Below are 14,215 nucleotides of genomic sequence, written 5' to 3'. Positions count from 1 at the left end.
ACCTAATAACACCTTTCTACATTTACCTCACATATACCCGACAACACCTTCTCTACATCTACATATACCCGACAACACCTTCTCTACATTTACCTTCTCTACATATACCTGACAACACCTTCTCTACATATACCCAACAACACCTTCTCTACATATACCCAACAACACCTTCTCTACATATACCTAACAACACCTTCTCTACATTTACCTTCTCTACATATACCCGACAACACCTTCTCTACATATACCTAATAACACCTTCTCTACATTTACCTTCTCTACATATACCTGACAACACCTTCTCTACATATACCCAACAACACCTTCTCTACATATACCCAACAACACCTTCTCTACATATACCTAACAACACCTTCTCTACATTTACCTTCTCTACATATACCCGACAACACCTTCTCTACATATACCTAACAACACCTTCTCTACATGCACCTTACACACTACATGTACCTTCTCTCTATATAGTATATATAGAGCGGGTGTATGTAGAGAAGTTGAGTATATGTAGAGATGGTATACAAGGTGGTGTTAAGTGTATATATAGTGTGTGATGTATATGTAGAGAAGTTAAATGTAGAGGCGGTATATGTAGAGAAGGTGTTGGTAGGTACATGTAGAGAAGGTGTTGTCGGGTATATGTAGAGAAGGCATTATTAGGTACATGTAGAGAAGGTGTAGGTACATGTAGAGAACAGAATGAAAACACTTGGTACTTACTGCTGGTCATGTGACAGCACATTGAGGACGCTGCTCTCCCCGGCTGGACCTGAGAACAGAAGAGGAGGATTCAACTGAGACAAAACCTTCCAGCTCCCTGCTCTGCTCAGCTTGGACCGCTTAGAACATTAGTGATGTAGGAATTTGAGTTTCTGTAGAACACTACTATACTGCCGCCCAAAGGCCCGACATGTGAAATATAAAGTGATAAAGTGTGAGAGAAGCAGCTTACTTGTTCCCCGGTCGCTGAAGATGGCGCTGACTCCTTCACCGAAAGTCAGATTGAGGTTGACGCCTGGATCACCGGGGAGAGAGGAGAGTCAGGAGAAGACACAAAGAAAGTTGACATCAGGAAAGTAACAGCAGAAAAATGATAGTTTTGTCGGGTCGATAGTTTTAAGAAACAGCTCAAAACCCATTTTTATAATCTTGCTTTTAATTAATTCCACCTTTTTATTTTAACACCATTGTTATTAATTCATACTTCTTTTATATTTCTTATACTTGTTTTATGCTTTTTATATCTAGGATTGTTCTTTATTATTTTTTAATTTATTTTATTATTATACTTGTTTTATATTTCTTATACTTGTTTTATGCTTTTTATATATTAGGATTGTTTTTTATCATTATTTATTGATTTTTATTGTTTCTCTTGTAAAGCACTTTGAGCTGCATTTTATGATGTGAAAGGTGCTATATAAATAAAGTTTATTATTATTATTATTAAAAATGACAAAACCTGCATCTTACTAAAATCTAGATCGGACTGAAATGTTGTCTGTTAACATTAAAAGACATTAAAATGTTGGTGGTTCAAAATGAATTAAATGGTTAAAGAGTTAAATTAAGAGAAGAGGACAGAGGTTCAAATCAATACTAGGGCAACGGTAAAATAAAAACCAAAATAAATACTGAGGATAAAATAAAATATATATAAGATAAAAAGATAAAAAGCAGCCCAAGTCTATCTCAGCTGTTACCCAGCATGCCGTGCTGCTTCCTTATCTTGTTTTCAGTAAAGCTAAAGAGGTTAAAGGTGAAGAGGTTCAGACCTTTAGGCGTGCTGATCGCTCTGTCGTTCACTCCTCCTTTGGCCATGACTGGAACAAACCAAACAAAACACATTCAGCTTTCTGCTTACTGCACTGACACAATACTGATGAGGAGTGAGCGAGTCAGTCTCAAGTCTTCAGGCACAAGTCTCAAGTCTAAATGTAGAACAGCAAGTCAAGTCAGAACAAATCAAGAGTCCAGTATCAATTTAATATCTTAAAGAAAACTAAATATCTAGGACTTTTCAATGCAATATGGTTTTAATAGGATAAAAACTTGGTAAGAGCATCATGAGTTTGATTTCTATAATCAGTTTCAACTTCAATAAATTCAATCATTCCATACAAATTCAGAAAACAGAATTTAAATTCAGTCGTCTGCTGGAACAAATCTCATCACTTTCAATCTGAGTCATTTACACAAACACAAGATCTCAAGTCAAGACTTTAGAAACCTTTTCAAGTCATCAGAGTACAAGTCAGAGTCAAGTCCCAAGTCACCAGAACCCAAGTCAAGTCAAGTCTCAAGTCTTCTCTTCATGCATCGAGTCAAGTCTCAAGCAATTAAAACTGTGACTCGAATCCAAGTCATGTGACCCGAGTCCAAGTCATGTGACCCGAGTCCCCACCTCTGGAAGAAACCATGTATTCAGTACAGTGAATGGAGTGTGCAGTTTATTTATAATGGAGAGCAGAACCTTTAAATTTGAGAACTCAGAAAGACAAATATGATGAAAATTGTGAAAAAATGGTTCACTTATGTTCCAACTTTACTACCAGACTTTGTATGAACAAATACTCCGTATGAAGAAAATACCTTCTGTTGGAATTATGGATCTCGCTCTCTAGTGGTTTTATTTGACTTTAAGTTACTTCCTGTGTGGTTGATGCAGAGTGTGTTGTCGTCGTACCTGTTCCTTCCAGAGTGAAGCCGTGCTCCGACTGCCGGGACCGGACCGACAACGACAACGGGAGGGACTTACGCCTGGGACACACACACACACACACACACACACACACACACTCCTTTAGCTTCCCGACATCACACTTGTTAGCATTGGAAGCATTTCTCATTTAAACTAGTAAACAGTAACCATGTCGTCCCCCATGCATGATGCAGAGTTGAAGTGGGGCAACAAGTAGAAAATGTTTCCTCATGTTTCTTGATTGATGAGCAAAACGCTGCAGCGCCCCTTAGGTGCAAAGGGAAAAGGTGTTTAGACTGAGACTAAAGAGTAATCACAGTAACCATCTGTGGATTACTCAGATTTTGCTGAGCAGGCAGAACATGAATACAGCTTCATCAGAGACGATGTTGTGTCTGCTCTGAACACTGAACTCTTCCCTGCAGTGTGTCCTGCAGCAGGCCTGTGCTGACTGTCACAGTAAAGGATTATATCCTGTATGACTCTTTCTTAATGGGAATATTTAGTCTGTGTCTCTTTGACCCAAAGAGTCCTGGGACTTTCTACAGAAACATACTGTAGTGCCACTACTGTGAATGGAGCATTTTCTTTCTGATTGGTCTCATTCAGTGATTCAATATCTTACAGAAAACTAAATATCTAGGATATTTCGTCGTTGCATTTTGCTTGTTCTTTTATATGAATTTTATCTTTTTATCTGTCTTTTATCTGCCTTTTATTGATGTAAAGCACTTTGAGCTGCATGTTGTGTATGAAAGGTGCTCTACAAATAAAAGTTATTATTATTATTATCATTATTATTATTACTGGGTCGTTTAAGCGCGCTCTACCTGCAATTGCAATATTTCAGCATTTGAAGGCAGCATCAGCTTGCTACAGCTGTGACTGTGTGGTGATGTAGAGGAGGGAAATGTAGGAGATAATGAGGTAGATACTGGACTTCTGGCCTCACAGTGCAATCGTTTCTCTTCAGAGCACTGGGGTTATGCTGTTTGGAGTAAACTTATGGTCATTGTTGTCCTTTTTGGAGCCGTCTTATATACTAAAAATATAAATTCTGTGTGAAGATGACATGCCGGTAAAAAGGAGGGCTAGTTATCCCAGTACTGACTCAACCTCTCCATCTAGTAAAAAAGCTGGAGAAGAACCGGGATTATTTCAGTGTAAATTAGCCTAAAACTGGGCATGTGCAAATGCCATGGTAACCATGGTAACCAGCTGTCTCTTTGTAAACTACTGACCCACCTCACAACCAAGGAGAAAAGCAGGAGAAAAGCCCGACCTATTTGTTCTGTGTAGTGTGGAGGAATGTCTGTGCAAATGCCAACTTAACCGATGCCAGAGCCAACTTTTATCAAGCTTTAATCAACTTTTATCAAGCGATGTCATAATTAGGCTTCTGATATTGGTCATGTTTTCTGCCAGACAGTTTGGCCGACAAGATTTTTATTTGTCGGACAGCTGCACGTTTTTCCAGCCAAAAGCCGGCATATACTGGCTAATGGAGTGTGTGTGTGTGTGTGTGTGTGTGTGTGTGTGTACCCGGCAGCGTGAGCCAGTCTGGCAGACAGCAGCGGCGGCTGCGGTGTGGCGAAGCCGGCTGGGGGGAGGAGCCTGGGCCGGGCGGGAGAGGCCCGCACTGAACCCTGCGGGGGGGGGAGAGGAATCACAACAATAACTATCATTTTTTCATAATTGTAATTTCTATTGAACTAAAATAATACATATTGTTTATCATTATCATTATTATTGAACAGTTCATGACAGACCGGAGTGGCAGGCTGGTTCTCTCGCAGGCTGCAGCCGCTCAGCTGCTGCTCCACCTCTCTCTCCTCCCTCTTCTCTCTCTCCTCCCTCTTCTCTCTCTCCTTCCTCTCCTTGTCGAAGGTCTGCAGGTTGAACTCCAGCTCGGCCGCCAGCTGCTCGTCTCCGGAGAACAGCTCCTTCACCTCGCAGCGGTAATCCTGCATCGTCACCTGGGGGGGGGGGGGGGGCAGAGTCACGTCAGGAGGCTTTCCACAAGGTACAGAAGCTGAGGGAAAACTACAGCGCTCCTCCTTCACTGTCCATCGCTCCATCACCTGACCGTGTGAGATACGCTCGGCTCTGAGAGAGATCTTGGAACCTTGTAATATCAGAGGATGTGGTGTTAAAATGTGACTGGGACCTTTTTACTGATACTGATCACCAGAAACTGGCACAAAACTGAAGCCCCCCTGAACTTCTTGAACAATGGATGGACATTGTATGGGAAATATTTGCGATGCAAAAATTTACATTTATGCTAAGATAGGGCTGGGCGATATGGTTGAAATCAATATCATGATAATCATAAGGATTTTTCTCGATATCAATATATATCACAATATGGTTCATGTATGCAAAATCATGTTAAATAATCAAATGAATGTTCATCTCATTGAACCGAATGGTGATGTTAGGTGTGATGTCAAACAAAACTGAAATATTCAAATAATATTCCTACCATACCTCATTTTAGTTTTTAAGTTTTTACGTAAAATTTGCTTGTCATCATCAATTTAGACAGCAGAAATGTGTCACGATATCAAAATATCTTCATATCATATCATATTGTATCTATGTATTCCATAGAAAACAGGACAAATGGACAACCTACATCACAAACAAAGAGGACACCGCCAACTCTTGATACGAATAAAAATGGTTGAAATGTAGAACAATGCACTAGACATGAAAATATGAAATATGAACCCCACGCTGTTCAATGTTCACTGTTAACTTTTGTTAACAATTCCCAATAGAAAATAAGTGACCAAAAAAAAAAAAGGAAAACAAAAGAAAATGCGACTCCTTCCTAGTTGGAGGAAAAATCCCCCTTGGATCTTCTTACACTGTCAGACATCAGTTTGTGATGTTCGGTGCAAGTTTCCATGTGTTGCCAATGGCAACACATGGAAACTTTTTTCAGTGCAGCAGCATCGGATCTGCCTTCTGTCCAACACATTAAACTCTTCTAAGTTCCAATATATTCGAAGAGGTTTTGATCAGACATGAGCTAAATGCCACTAACGCTCTGCTGACTGCTGTAAACTGGCTCCTATTTTTATGAATCCGGCAAGAGAAACTTCTGAAACAGTATTGGGCCGATAATCAATGATCTGTGTCTGATCGATCGCTGCACCTGTACTTCTGGGTTACTGAGGCTTCTACGCTAGATGGGAACATGTTTAGCCGCCCACAGACGCCATGACATCATCAACGCACTATATTTTGGTTAACTGTTAGGTAATTACTTAGTTTGATGATCCACGATGGTTCGGGTGGTCCAGGGGTTTGAATGGTACTGAGAATTGTTGGGTTAGGCTATAAACTGCTTTGGCTGACTGTCATGTCATAAACAAAACCAAAACCCCAAACAAACATTCCACAAAATAAACAGGCCTTTTTTAAATAAATCAAAACCAGTGGGGAATAAACAAATTCTCCAAACAAAACTAAGATTAAACCAAACAAAATAACCGAAAACACGTGGTGGTTGAAGACCGTGGCGTCTTCCACAGTCCACCAAGGGTTAGTTAAGGGGCTCCTGAGCTGTGAGGTCAGGTGATGCCGTACGCTTGGTTCAGCACCAAAAACTACCGCTAGGTGCTGCCAAACTATTTACATTGAAATAATTGAAAACAGTAGGAAATTATAAGAGCTTGCTAGAAATGGCTCCAACATGGATTCTCTCTCCTTCAGCCGGTCTTCTCTACTTCAGTCGGTGATTTGTTTGCCTGGGAATTTCTAATACGCGCATTTCATTCCGCTGTACCCCACTTCCCCCTGGGTTAAGGGTTAAGGGTTAAGGGTTAAGGGTTAAGGTTAAGGGTTAAGGGTTAAGGGTTAGGGTTAGCAGGTGAGCCTCTTGCTGCCGTCTCACCTGCAGGTAGGACATCAGGTCTCTGAGGACAGGAGAGCGTCTCTGCTCCAGCATGCTCTTCAGGGCGATGATGTTGGGGATGGTGTTCTCTATGAAGGCCTTCTTCTGGACCTGTGGGGGAAAGCAGGAAGCTGCTGGTGAAGTTTGGGAGATTCATGAGATCTATACACACACACAAGGCACAGACTATTGTTTTGGACCCTCAACATCCTCTACATGTTGAGTTCCAGATGCTTCCATCAGGGTGGAGGTTTAGTCTCCCCAAAGGTAGCACTAATAGATACAGATTGTCCATCTGCTACTGGTTTTTTAAACAAACTATAACCCCGGATGTCATCGTGTCTTTCTTTTTTCCATGATTCATGGTGACAGTGTAGGAGATATGGACAGGGATGCAAACTCATGGAGAGTGAAAAAGGTGACAGATACCAGGACAGACACAAAACCACTCAGAAATCATTCACTTAAGTGCCTTATTTTGGGATCAAAAAGGTGACTGTCACCTAAAGGTGACTAGTTTGCATCCCTGATGGATCTTGTGCTGTGTTGTGTATGATGTATTGTATGTATTGTGTTGCACTACTGTCTGCAAAGCGAATTGCCCCTCGGGGACATTAAATTTTTTTTAATCTTGAATCACACTTAGCACCAGGTGACTGGATTGTATTCAAAACCAGATCTAATCCAGGTGTAAACCCCCAAAACACATCGACAGTTCAATCACCCAAACCAGCTGTGAAGGTCGGAGACGCATTTGGACACATTACCAACAAAGTGGAAATACAATGTTTCTCCAGTCTACATTAACTACAGAAACAGAAATTAACCAAATCAAACAGGTGACAGGCAGCTGGGATGGTAATATACTCCGATACAGTATTTACTAGAAGTATTTCCCATCTGAAAGCATTTACTAGTATTTACCATGTGAAAACTGAGGTGAACAGTATTTTCTGTAGTATTAACCGTCTGAAAGCTGATGAACAGTATTCTCTATAGCAGTGGTTCTCAACGTGGGGTCCGGGGACCACCAGGGGTCCTTGAGGAGGTTCCAGGGGGTCCCCAGCAAATTGTTGAATTGTTAAACTCTTTAGAGAATATAGGAGAATGACTGTTTTGATCATAGTTTCTCTGTTATATGGGTTTGAGAGACAAAATCTCATCAAATGGGGGTCCGTGTCCCAAATGTGAACTAAATTAGGGGTCCTTGATATGAAAAAGGTTGAGCATCACTGCTCTATAGTTTTATTTACCAGCCAGTGCAGGAAGCTTGTGTCCATCATGTTTCTACATGATGTGAATGAGGTGGGAGCAGACTGGTACCTGTGAAACCACCTTCTTGTGCGCGGCCTGCAGGACGGCCTTGGCCATGGTCGCCATGTTCTGCTCCTCCGGTTCCTCGGCCGCAGCGCCTCCTGCTGGAGGGGAAGTGGCCTGCAGCTTCATCTCCTTCAGACTCAGGACGCCGAAGGTCTCCGCCAGAATGTCGGCGCCGTCCGAATCCAGAGGCAGCTCCTCGTCCGCAAAGCATGCTGGGATAGGAAGGGGGGGGGGGTTAAAAAGTAAGTTAATTCAGGTTTACTGGCCTCTAGACTCAAGCTGGTGCAGGTCTACCACATAGAAAATGGGTTTCCACGCTTAAAAAGATGTCTCGAGTATACTGTGCACAAAAATACTTAACAGTACAACAAATGTTTCATCATTCATCATCAGAGCTGAGAAACATCCAGACCAGACACCATTAAAGGGATCAAATATCTATCTAATATTAGGACTGTAGGACAGAGATAGGGCTGAACAATTAATCGAAATTTTATCGAAATCGCAATATGGCCTACTGCAATTTTCAAATCACAGGAGGTGCAATATTTGTTAAAGGTGAAATGTGTCAATATACCATTTTAAATGAAATACTGTCGTGCTGCAGAGATGTCCTGGCCTACACATCATATTCTACAGACTTAAGAAAACATCTTTGTTTGGTACAGATCCCTGCAAAAATCACACCATAATCATTTTAATACGTTTTTCAATGAAAGGTAATGCTGTTCAATAATGCTGTAAAAATTATCACTCCCTCTAATATCGCAAATCATATCGCAATTGCAATATCAGTCAAAATAATCACAATTCGATATTTTTTCAAAATCGTTCAGCCCTAGACAGAGATGTGCAAAAGTCTATTTTTTCACGTTTAGTCGATTTGTTGTTCAGTCCAACTAGTCAGTCACTAATACCTAATATTAACACAAGCATGAACTGTCTGTTTTGACTCATGAAAATGTATTTCATCACAGGAACAGGCAATATTAGTCTGAGCGTGGAGCCGTCGTTTGTGTGATGCAAGACAAAAAAAACAACAATACAAACAACACACATCCTCACGAACGACTAGTGGCCTGTTTGGGCACATCCCTAATGCACAGGATGTACGAGTGCTTTCCAGTCTTATCGGGACGTGTCCCAGTCAGATGTGCTGCTCACCCAGGACGCTCTGGTTCATCTTGCTGGTCACGTTGAAGCGCTGAGCGTCGGTGAAATGCTCCAGGAGGAACCGGTAGATCCGGAAACGCTTCTCCCGGTGCTGAGCTCCCTTCAGGGAGAACCGAACTTTTTCTCTGGTGGGGGAAAAACAAACATTTAATAAACATTACAAATAGTCCCTTCACTCCCTTGTGATCTTGGTAACAGGACACACAGCCTAAAGTTTTAGTTATCTATCTAGATGAAAGGAGTATACATGTGCAGGAGAGTTTAAAAGAAAATAAATGATAAAAACTAAAAGTATAAAAACATCTTCGCTCAAAATAAACAAAGATAAATAAAGACTTTCTAGCCTCCTACCTGTCGGTCTGGGGGAACTTGTTGTAGGTTTTGTGTTTGCTGTAGGAGTTGAAGTGGAAGATGCACTCGATGAAGTGCTGGCTGAACATGGTCGGGTTCTTCTTCAGCAGCAGGTGGACCAGGCAGTACTCACACAGACTGGGACAGCAAGCAGGAAGCAGTTAGGTTTGATATTATAGTGCATAATATTATCAGCTGCTCCTCTGTAAGAGCCAGGCTCTGTATGTCTGTTATATAGTTTCTTTACATTTATTATTTTTACTCCGCTGTGTTTCATTATGCTGCTGACAGCACACCCATTATAAATTGAAGTGACTGAAGAAAGGAAGGAAAGAAAGAAGGAAAAAAGAAAGAAACTTCAAACTAGTATAACCCTTCATCTGTCTGTCTGAGTGTGATTTACCTGGCGATGTCCGGCACCGGGTCGACCAGAACAGCCATGAAGCGAAAGAAGAGGGAGCCTTTCCATTTGACAAACTCCTCCTGGAAAAAGAAGAAAGGTTTCTAGATTTCTACAGATCCTGAAAACACACTCTGAAAACACACTCTGAAAACACACGCTGAAAACACACTCTGAAAACCCTGTACTGTTTAATGAATGGCTCACTGCCTGGTGCTTACAGCAACAGCATGAAATTTTATTTAATTTTGTTAAAATATCCTCGCTGTTAATTGCGACTCTAGTTCAGGGATTCTCCACAGAGCCAGAATTCATTTTTTAGAAAGCTAAGAAAAAAGAAAAAAGCCAACTTCCTGTATTTGCAAATTGCAGATGTTAATATAGCAAATAATAATTTCATTATTATTTTTGTGTTTTTTATTCAACTACAATCAACTACAATAACATTCAATTTCCTCTAGCAAGTTGCCTAGTGCCCTGTACAATAGTTCCCACCTCTAGCTGGTTGCCTAGTAACCCTGCTGTGTAGTTCCCACATGTCTCTGGTTGCCTAGTAACCCTGTTGTGTAGTTCTCACCTGTAGCTGGTTGCCTAGTAACCCTGCTGTATAGTTCCCACCTGTAGCTGGTTGCCTAGTAACCCTGCTGTATAGTTCACACTTGTCTCTGGTTGCCTAGTAACCCTGCTGTATAGTTCACACTTGTCTCTGGTTGCCTAATAACCCTGCTGTGTAGTTCCCACCTGTAGCTGGTTGCCTAGTAACCCTGCTGTGTAGTTCACACTTGTCTCTGGTTGCCTAGTAACCCTGCTGTGTAGTTCTCACCTGTAGCTGGTTGCCTAGTAACCCTGCTGTGTAGTTCTCACCTGTAGCTGGTTGCCTAGTAACCCTGCTGTGTAGTTCCCACCTGTGGCTGGTTGCCTAGTAACCCTGCGGTGTAGTTCCCACCTGTAGCTGGTTGCCTAGTAACCCTGCGGTGTAGTTCCCACCTGTAGCTGGTTGCCTAGTAACCCTGTGGTGTAGTTCCCATGTGTAGCTGGTTGCCTAGTAACCCTGTGGTGTAGTTCCCACCTGTAGCTGGTTGCCTAGTAACCCTGTGGTGTAGTTCCCATGTGTAGCTGGTTGCCTAGTAACCCTGTGGTGTAGTTCCCATGTGTAGCTGGTTGCCTAGTAACCCTGTGGTGTAGTTCCCACCTGTAGCTGGTTGCCTAGTAACCCTGTGGTGTAGTTCCCATGTGTAGCTGGTTGCCTAGTAACCCTGCTGTGTAGTTCCCACCTGTAGCTGGTTGCCTAGTAACCCTGCTGTGTAGTTCCTAACTTCCCACCTGCAGCAGGTTGGTCAGCATGATGAGCGTCTGCTCCCTGATGACCGGCTCGTTGTCACGGAGACAGGCGGAGATGTTGGGGATGTAGCGGTCCACCATGTTGGTGTAGCGGACACACAGGTCACACATGATCACCACCACGTTGTTGCGCACGGCGACCTCGCTGCCCAGCTCCAGCTCCCGGGCGAACACCGGCAGGTACTTCTGGGTCAGATCCTCATGCTGCAGACAGAGCTTACCTGCAGACAGAGACAGGAAGGATGAGAGACGGACGCTGCCTGAGGAGAGATGCATTCTGGGAAACAGAGCAGCTCATGGTGAGGAATACACATCCAAAGAATTACAATTTAGAATTTTATCTCATGTATATAAAGTCTGATGTCTTGTTGGATTTTTGTTGCTGGAGTCCCAAAGACAATTTTCCATCGATGTAGTGGACAATAAGGACTGTCTATCTATCTATCTATCTATCTATCTATCTATCTATCTATCTATCTATCTATCTATCTATCTATCTATCTATCTATCTATCTATCTATCTATCTATCTATCTAGAATATCTTGGAATTCTTTGGATATAGTTTGACACAACAAGGGCGAAAATTAACTTTTTTTGTGTTCACAGGCCGGTGGCTGGTGAATCTCAAATTTCACCATCAACATTCACTTTTTACCAGCCAAGTACATGTTAAGACTAGAATAGGATGGTTGATTACTGTAGAGAGACAGGCAGAAACAGAGAGACAGGCAGAAACAGAGAGACACACAGAAACAGAGAGACAGGCAGAAACAGAGAGACAGACAGGTAGTTTACCCAGAGTGATGACTCCATGCGCTCTGACTTTGGTTGGCAGAGAGTTTGCTCTGAACTGGGACAGAGGCTGAGAGGCTGGCAGCTCCTCACCACCTGGAACAACACAAACACAAACATGTCAACATCTGCAGGGACAACAACACAAACACATCAACACTTCCACTGTGTTCCTCTGCTGAGTTTTGTTGTTTTCTTTGGTCTGAACCACAGTGGAGTTAGTTTTATTACATATCTATACATATATCTATGTGTGGTCGATCAATACTTCACTGATTGTCAATGTGAACTGAATTCTACTGTGACATTTTGATCTGAACCCACAGAAGGTTGTATGCCAAGTAGGGCTGAAGGATTTTGAAAAAATATCTAATTGCGATTATTTTGACTGATATTGCAATTGCGATATGATTTGCGATATTAGAGGGAATGATCATTTTTACATCATTATTCTCCTTTTCATTGAAAAACGTATTAAAATGATCATGGTGTGATTTTTGTGGGGGATCTGTACCAAACAAAGATGTTTTCTTAAGTCTGTAGAATATGATGTGTAGGCCAGGACATCTCTGCAGCACCACAATATTTACTTTAAAATGATATTTTGACACATTTCACCAGAAGCTTTTGGCATGAATGTTATAACCCATTTAAAGATATTCAGTATTGGCACAAAATATCAGCAGTTTCAATCTAAAAATATTGGCATCTGCTTTCAGAATCCTGCATCATCCTCCCCCAGTCTGTTTGTCATTTGGCTTTTTTTTTTTAAGTTTATTTCTTTTGAGAAGAAATGTTTTTACAAGCCCTTTGTTTTCTTACAAATAGTATTTTTCTCTTCTTTCTGCTGTGTTTTTCCACGTCGTATTTAACATAGTTTAGGTTTAAGGTTTTATTTATTCACACCATGAAAGAAAAAACAATAAAGAAAATAACCCAAGTGGCCTTATAACAGTACCCCACTGAGAAAATAAAATTATATGATGTATACAATGGAAACAATAACCCCCGCCCAAAAAAACAATAAACCAACAAAACGAAACAAACAAAAAACAAGTAAATTAAGTGTGAGAGTGCAGTGCGTTTTAATAATGAGTTAATAATAATAATAAATGCATCTCCATCCTCCAGCCCCACCTGGCAGCCGGTCTCCCTGTGTGGTGAGGACGGACTCCACCAGCAGCACCGTCCTCTTGCTCACCCTGGAGGGGCAGTGGAGCGACGCCACGCCCAGAGTGTGCAGCTGCTTCACCTGCAGCAACAACAACAACAACAACATCAACAGCTCCAGTCAGACCGGAGGCACGGAGCTACAGCTGCTGTCATGGAAAAAAATGACAGATATTGTGACATTTTTCCTTATCTGACCTGAATGAATGTGATACTTTATCTATGTCCTGTAGGGAAACCGTCTTTGCCCTGCCCAATCCACCAAGTGAAAGTTCATATATCTATTTACATCAAATTCAAGGCCTTTTCAAGGACTTTCCAGGCCCAATTCCCTCAAATTCAAGGACCCAACACGGCATAGTTTGAGACATGGATCAAGGTTAATTACTGTTACAACACTGAGAATATTCGACTTCATTCACTCATGCACACAGGTGACTGTCGCTCTTTCTCCAGGCAGGTGGCGTGAGAAACAAGGACGCACAGGCGGAGGGAGACACACATGCAGACAGCGGAACGAAGCCTATTTACTAACGTTAAGTAAAAAAAATATCAAAAGAACTTCAATTTCTATTCTTGCACAAAATATATAAATTCAAGCACTTTCAATGACCCATGTCTATTTATGTCTATTTTCAAAAACTGTCAAGGCCTTGATTTTTTTTTTCTCAAATTCAAGGATTTAAAGGACCCGTGGGGACCTTGTACTAAAGTGCAGTTGAAATTCAAGACACTGATGTTAAAGTATAACATTTCAATGACAGAATCATTTGGAAAGGTAGGCTTACATCGTATCGTGGTTGTATTGAATCATTAACCACATATCATGTATTGAATCGTATCGTGAGATAAACAGATCATCCGTCACTAGTTTGGAGGTGAAGGAAAAGCCAGTGGAGGATCAGTTCTCACCATCAGGTCCTGGTCGAGGTTCTGGGCTCCGTTCTCACTCAGGATGATGCTGGACAGATGAGTCTCACAGACGGACACCAGCTCTCCACAGTGCTGGTTCATGAACGCCTGGAGAAAACAAAAAAAAGTCTC

The 14,215-nt window shown here is 41.7% G+C and overlaps 1 protein-coding gene across 1 annotated transcript; it reads right to left on the bottom strand.

The window, feature by feature from the left end:
• Positions 1–738: 738 nt before the first annotated feature.
• On the bottom strand, positions 739–14,185 carry LOC139639809 (condensin-2 complex subunit D3-L-like; the record flags this gene model as incomplete). Its single annotated transcript, XM_071513958.1, has 15 exons — positions 14,084–14,185; positions 13,139–13,253; positions 12,005–12,097; positions 11,191–11,429; positions 9,871–9,950; positions 9,468–9,605; positions 9,108–9,241; positions 7,947–8,155; positions 6,624–6,734; positions 4,489–4,695; positions 4,262–4,365; positions 2,705–2,778; positions 1,794–1,841; positions 971–1,033; positions 739–787 (listed from the first exon to the last, which is right to left on the bottom strand). Coding segments are annotated over exons 1-15 (1,766 nt in total), but the record flags the coding sequence as incomplete, so codon positions are not given.
• Between the last annotated feature and the right edge of the window lie 30 nt (positions 14,186–14,215).

Source organism: Centroberyx affinis, unplaced genomic scaffold (assembly GCF_046629955.1).
Source record: "Centroberyx affinis isolate AG114_WGS23_722 - 3 ecotype Tasmania unplaced genomic scaffold, CSIRO-AGI_Caff_v1 ptg007767l_1, whole genome shotgun sequence".
Classification (NCBI taxonomy): domain Eukaryota; kingdom Metazoa; phylum Chordata; class Actinopteri; order Beryciformes; family Berycidae; genus Centroberyx; species Centroberyx affinis.
The sequence above is the reverse complement of the archived record's forward strand: the minus strand, read 5'-3'. Positions and strand labels throughout refer to the sequence as shown.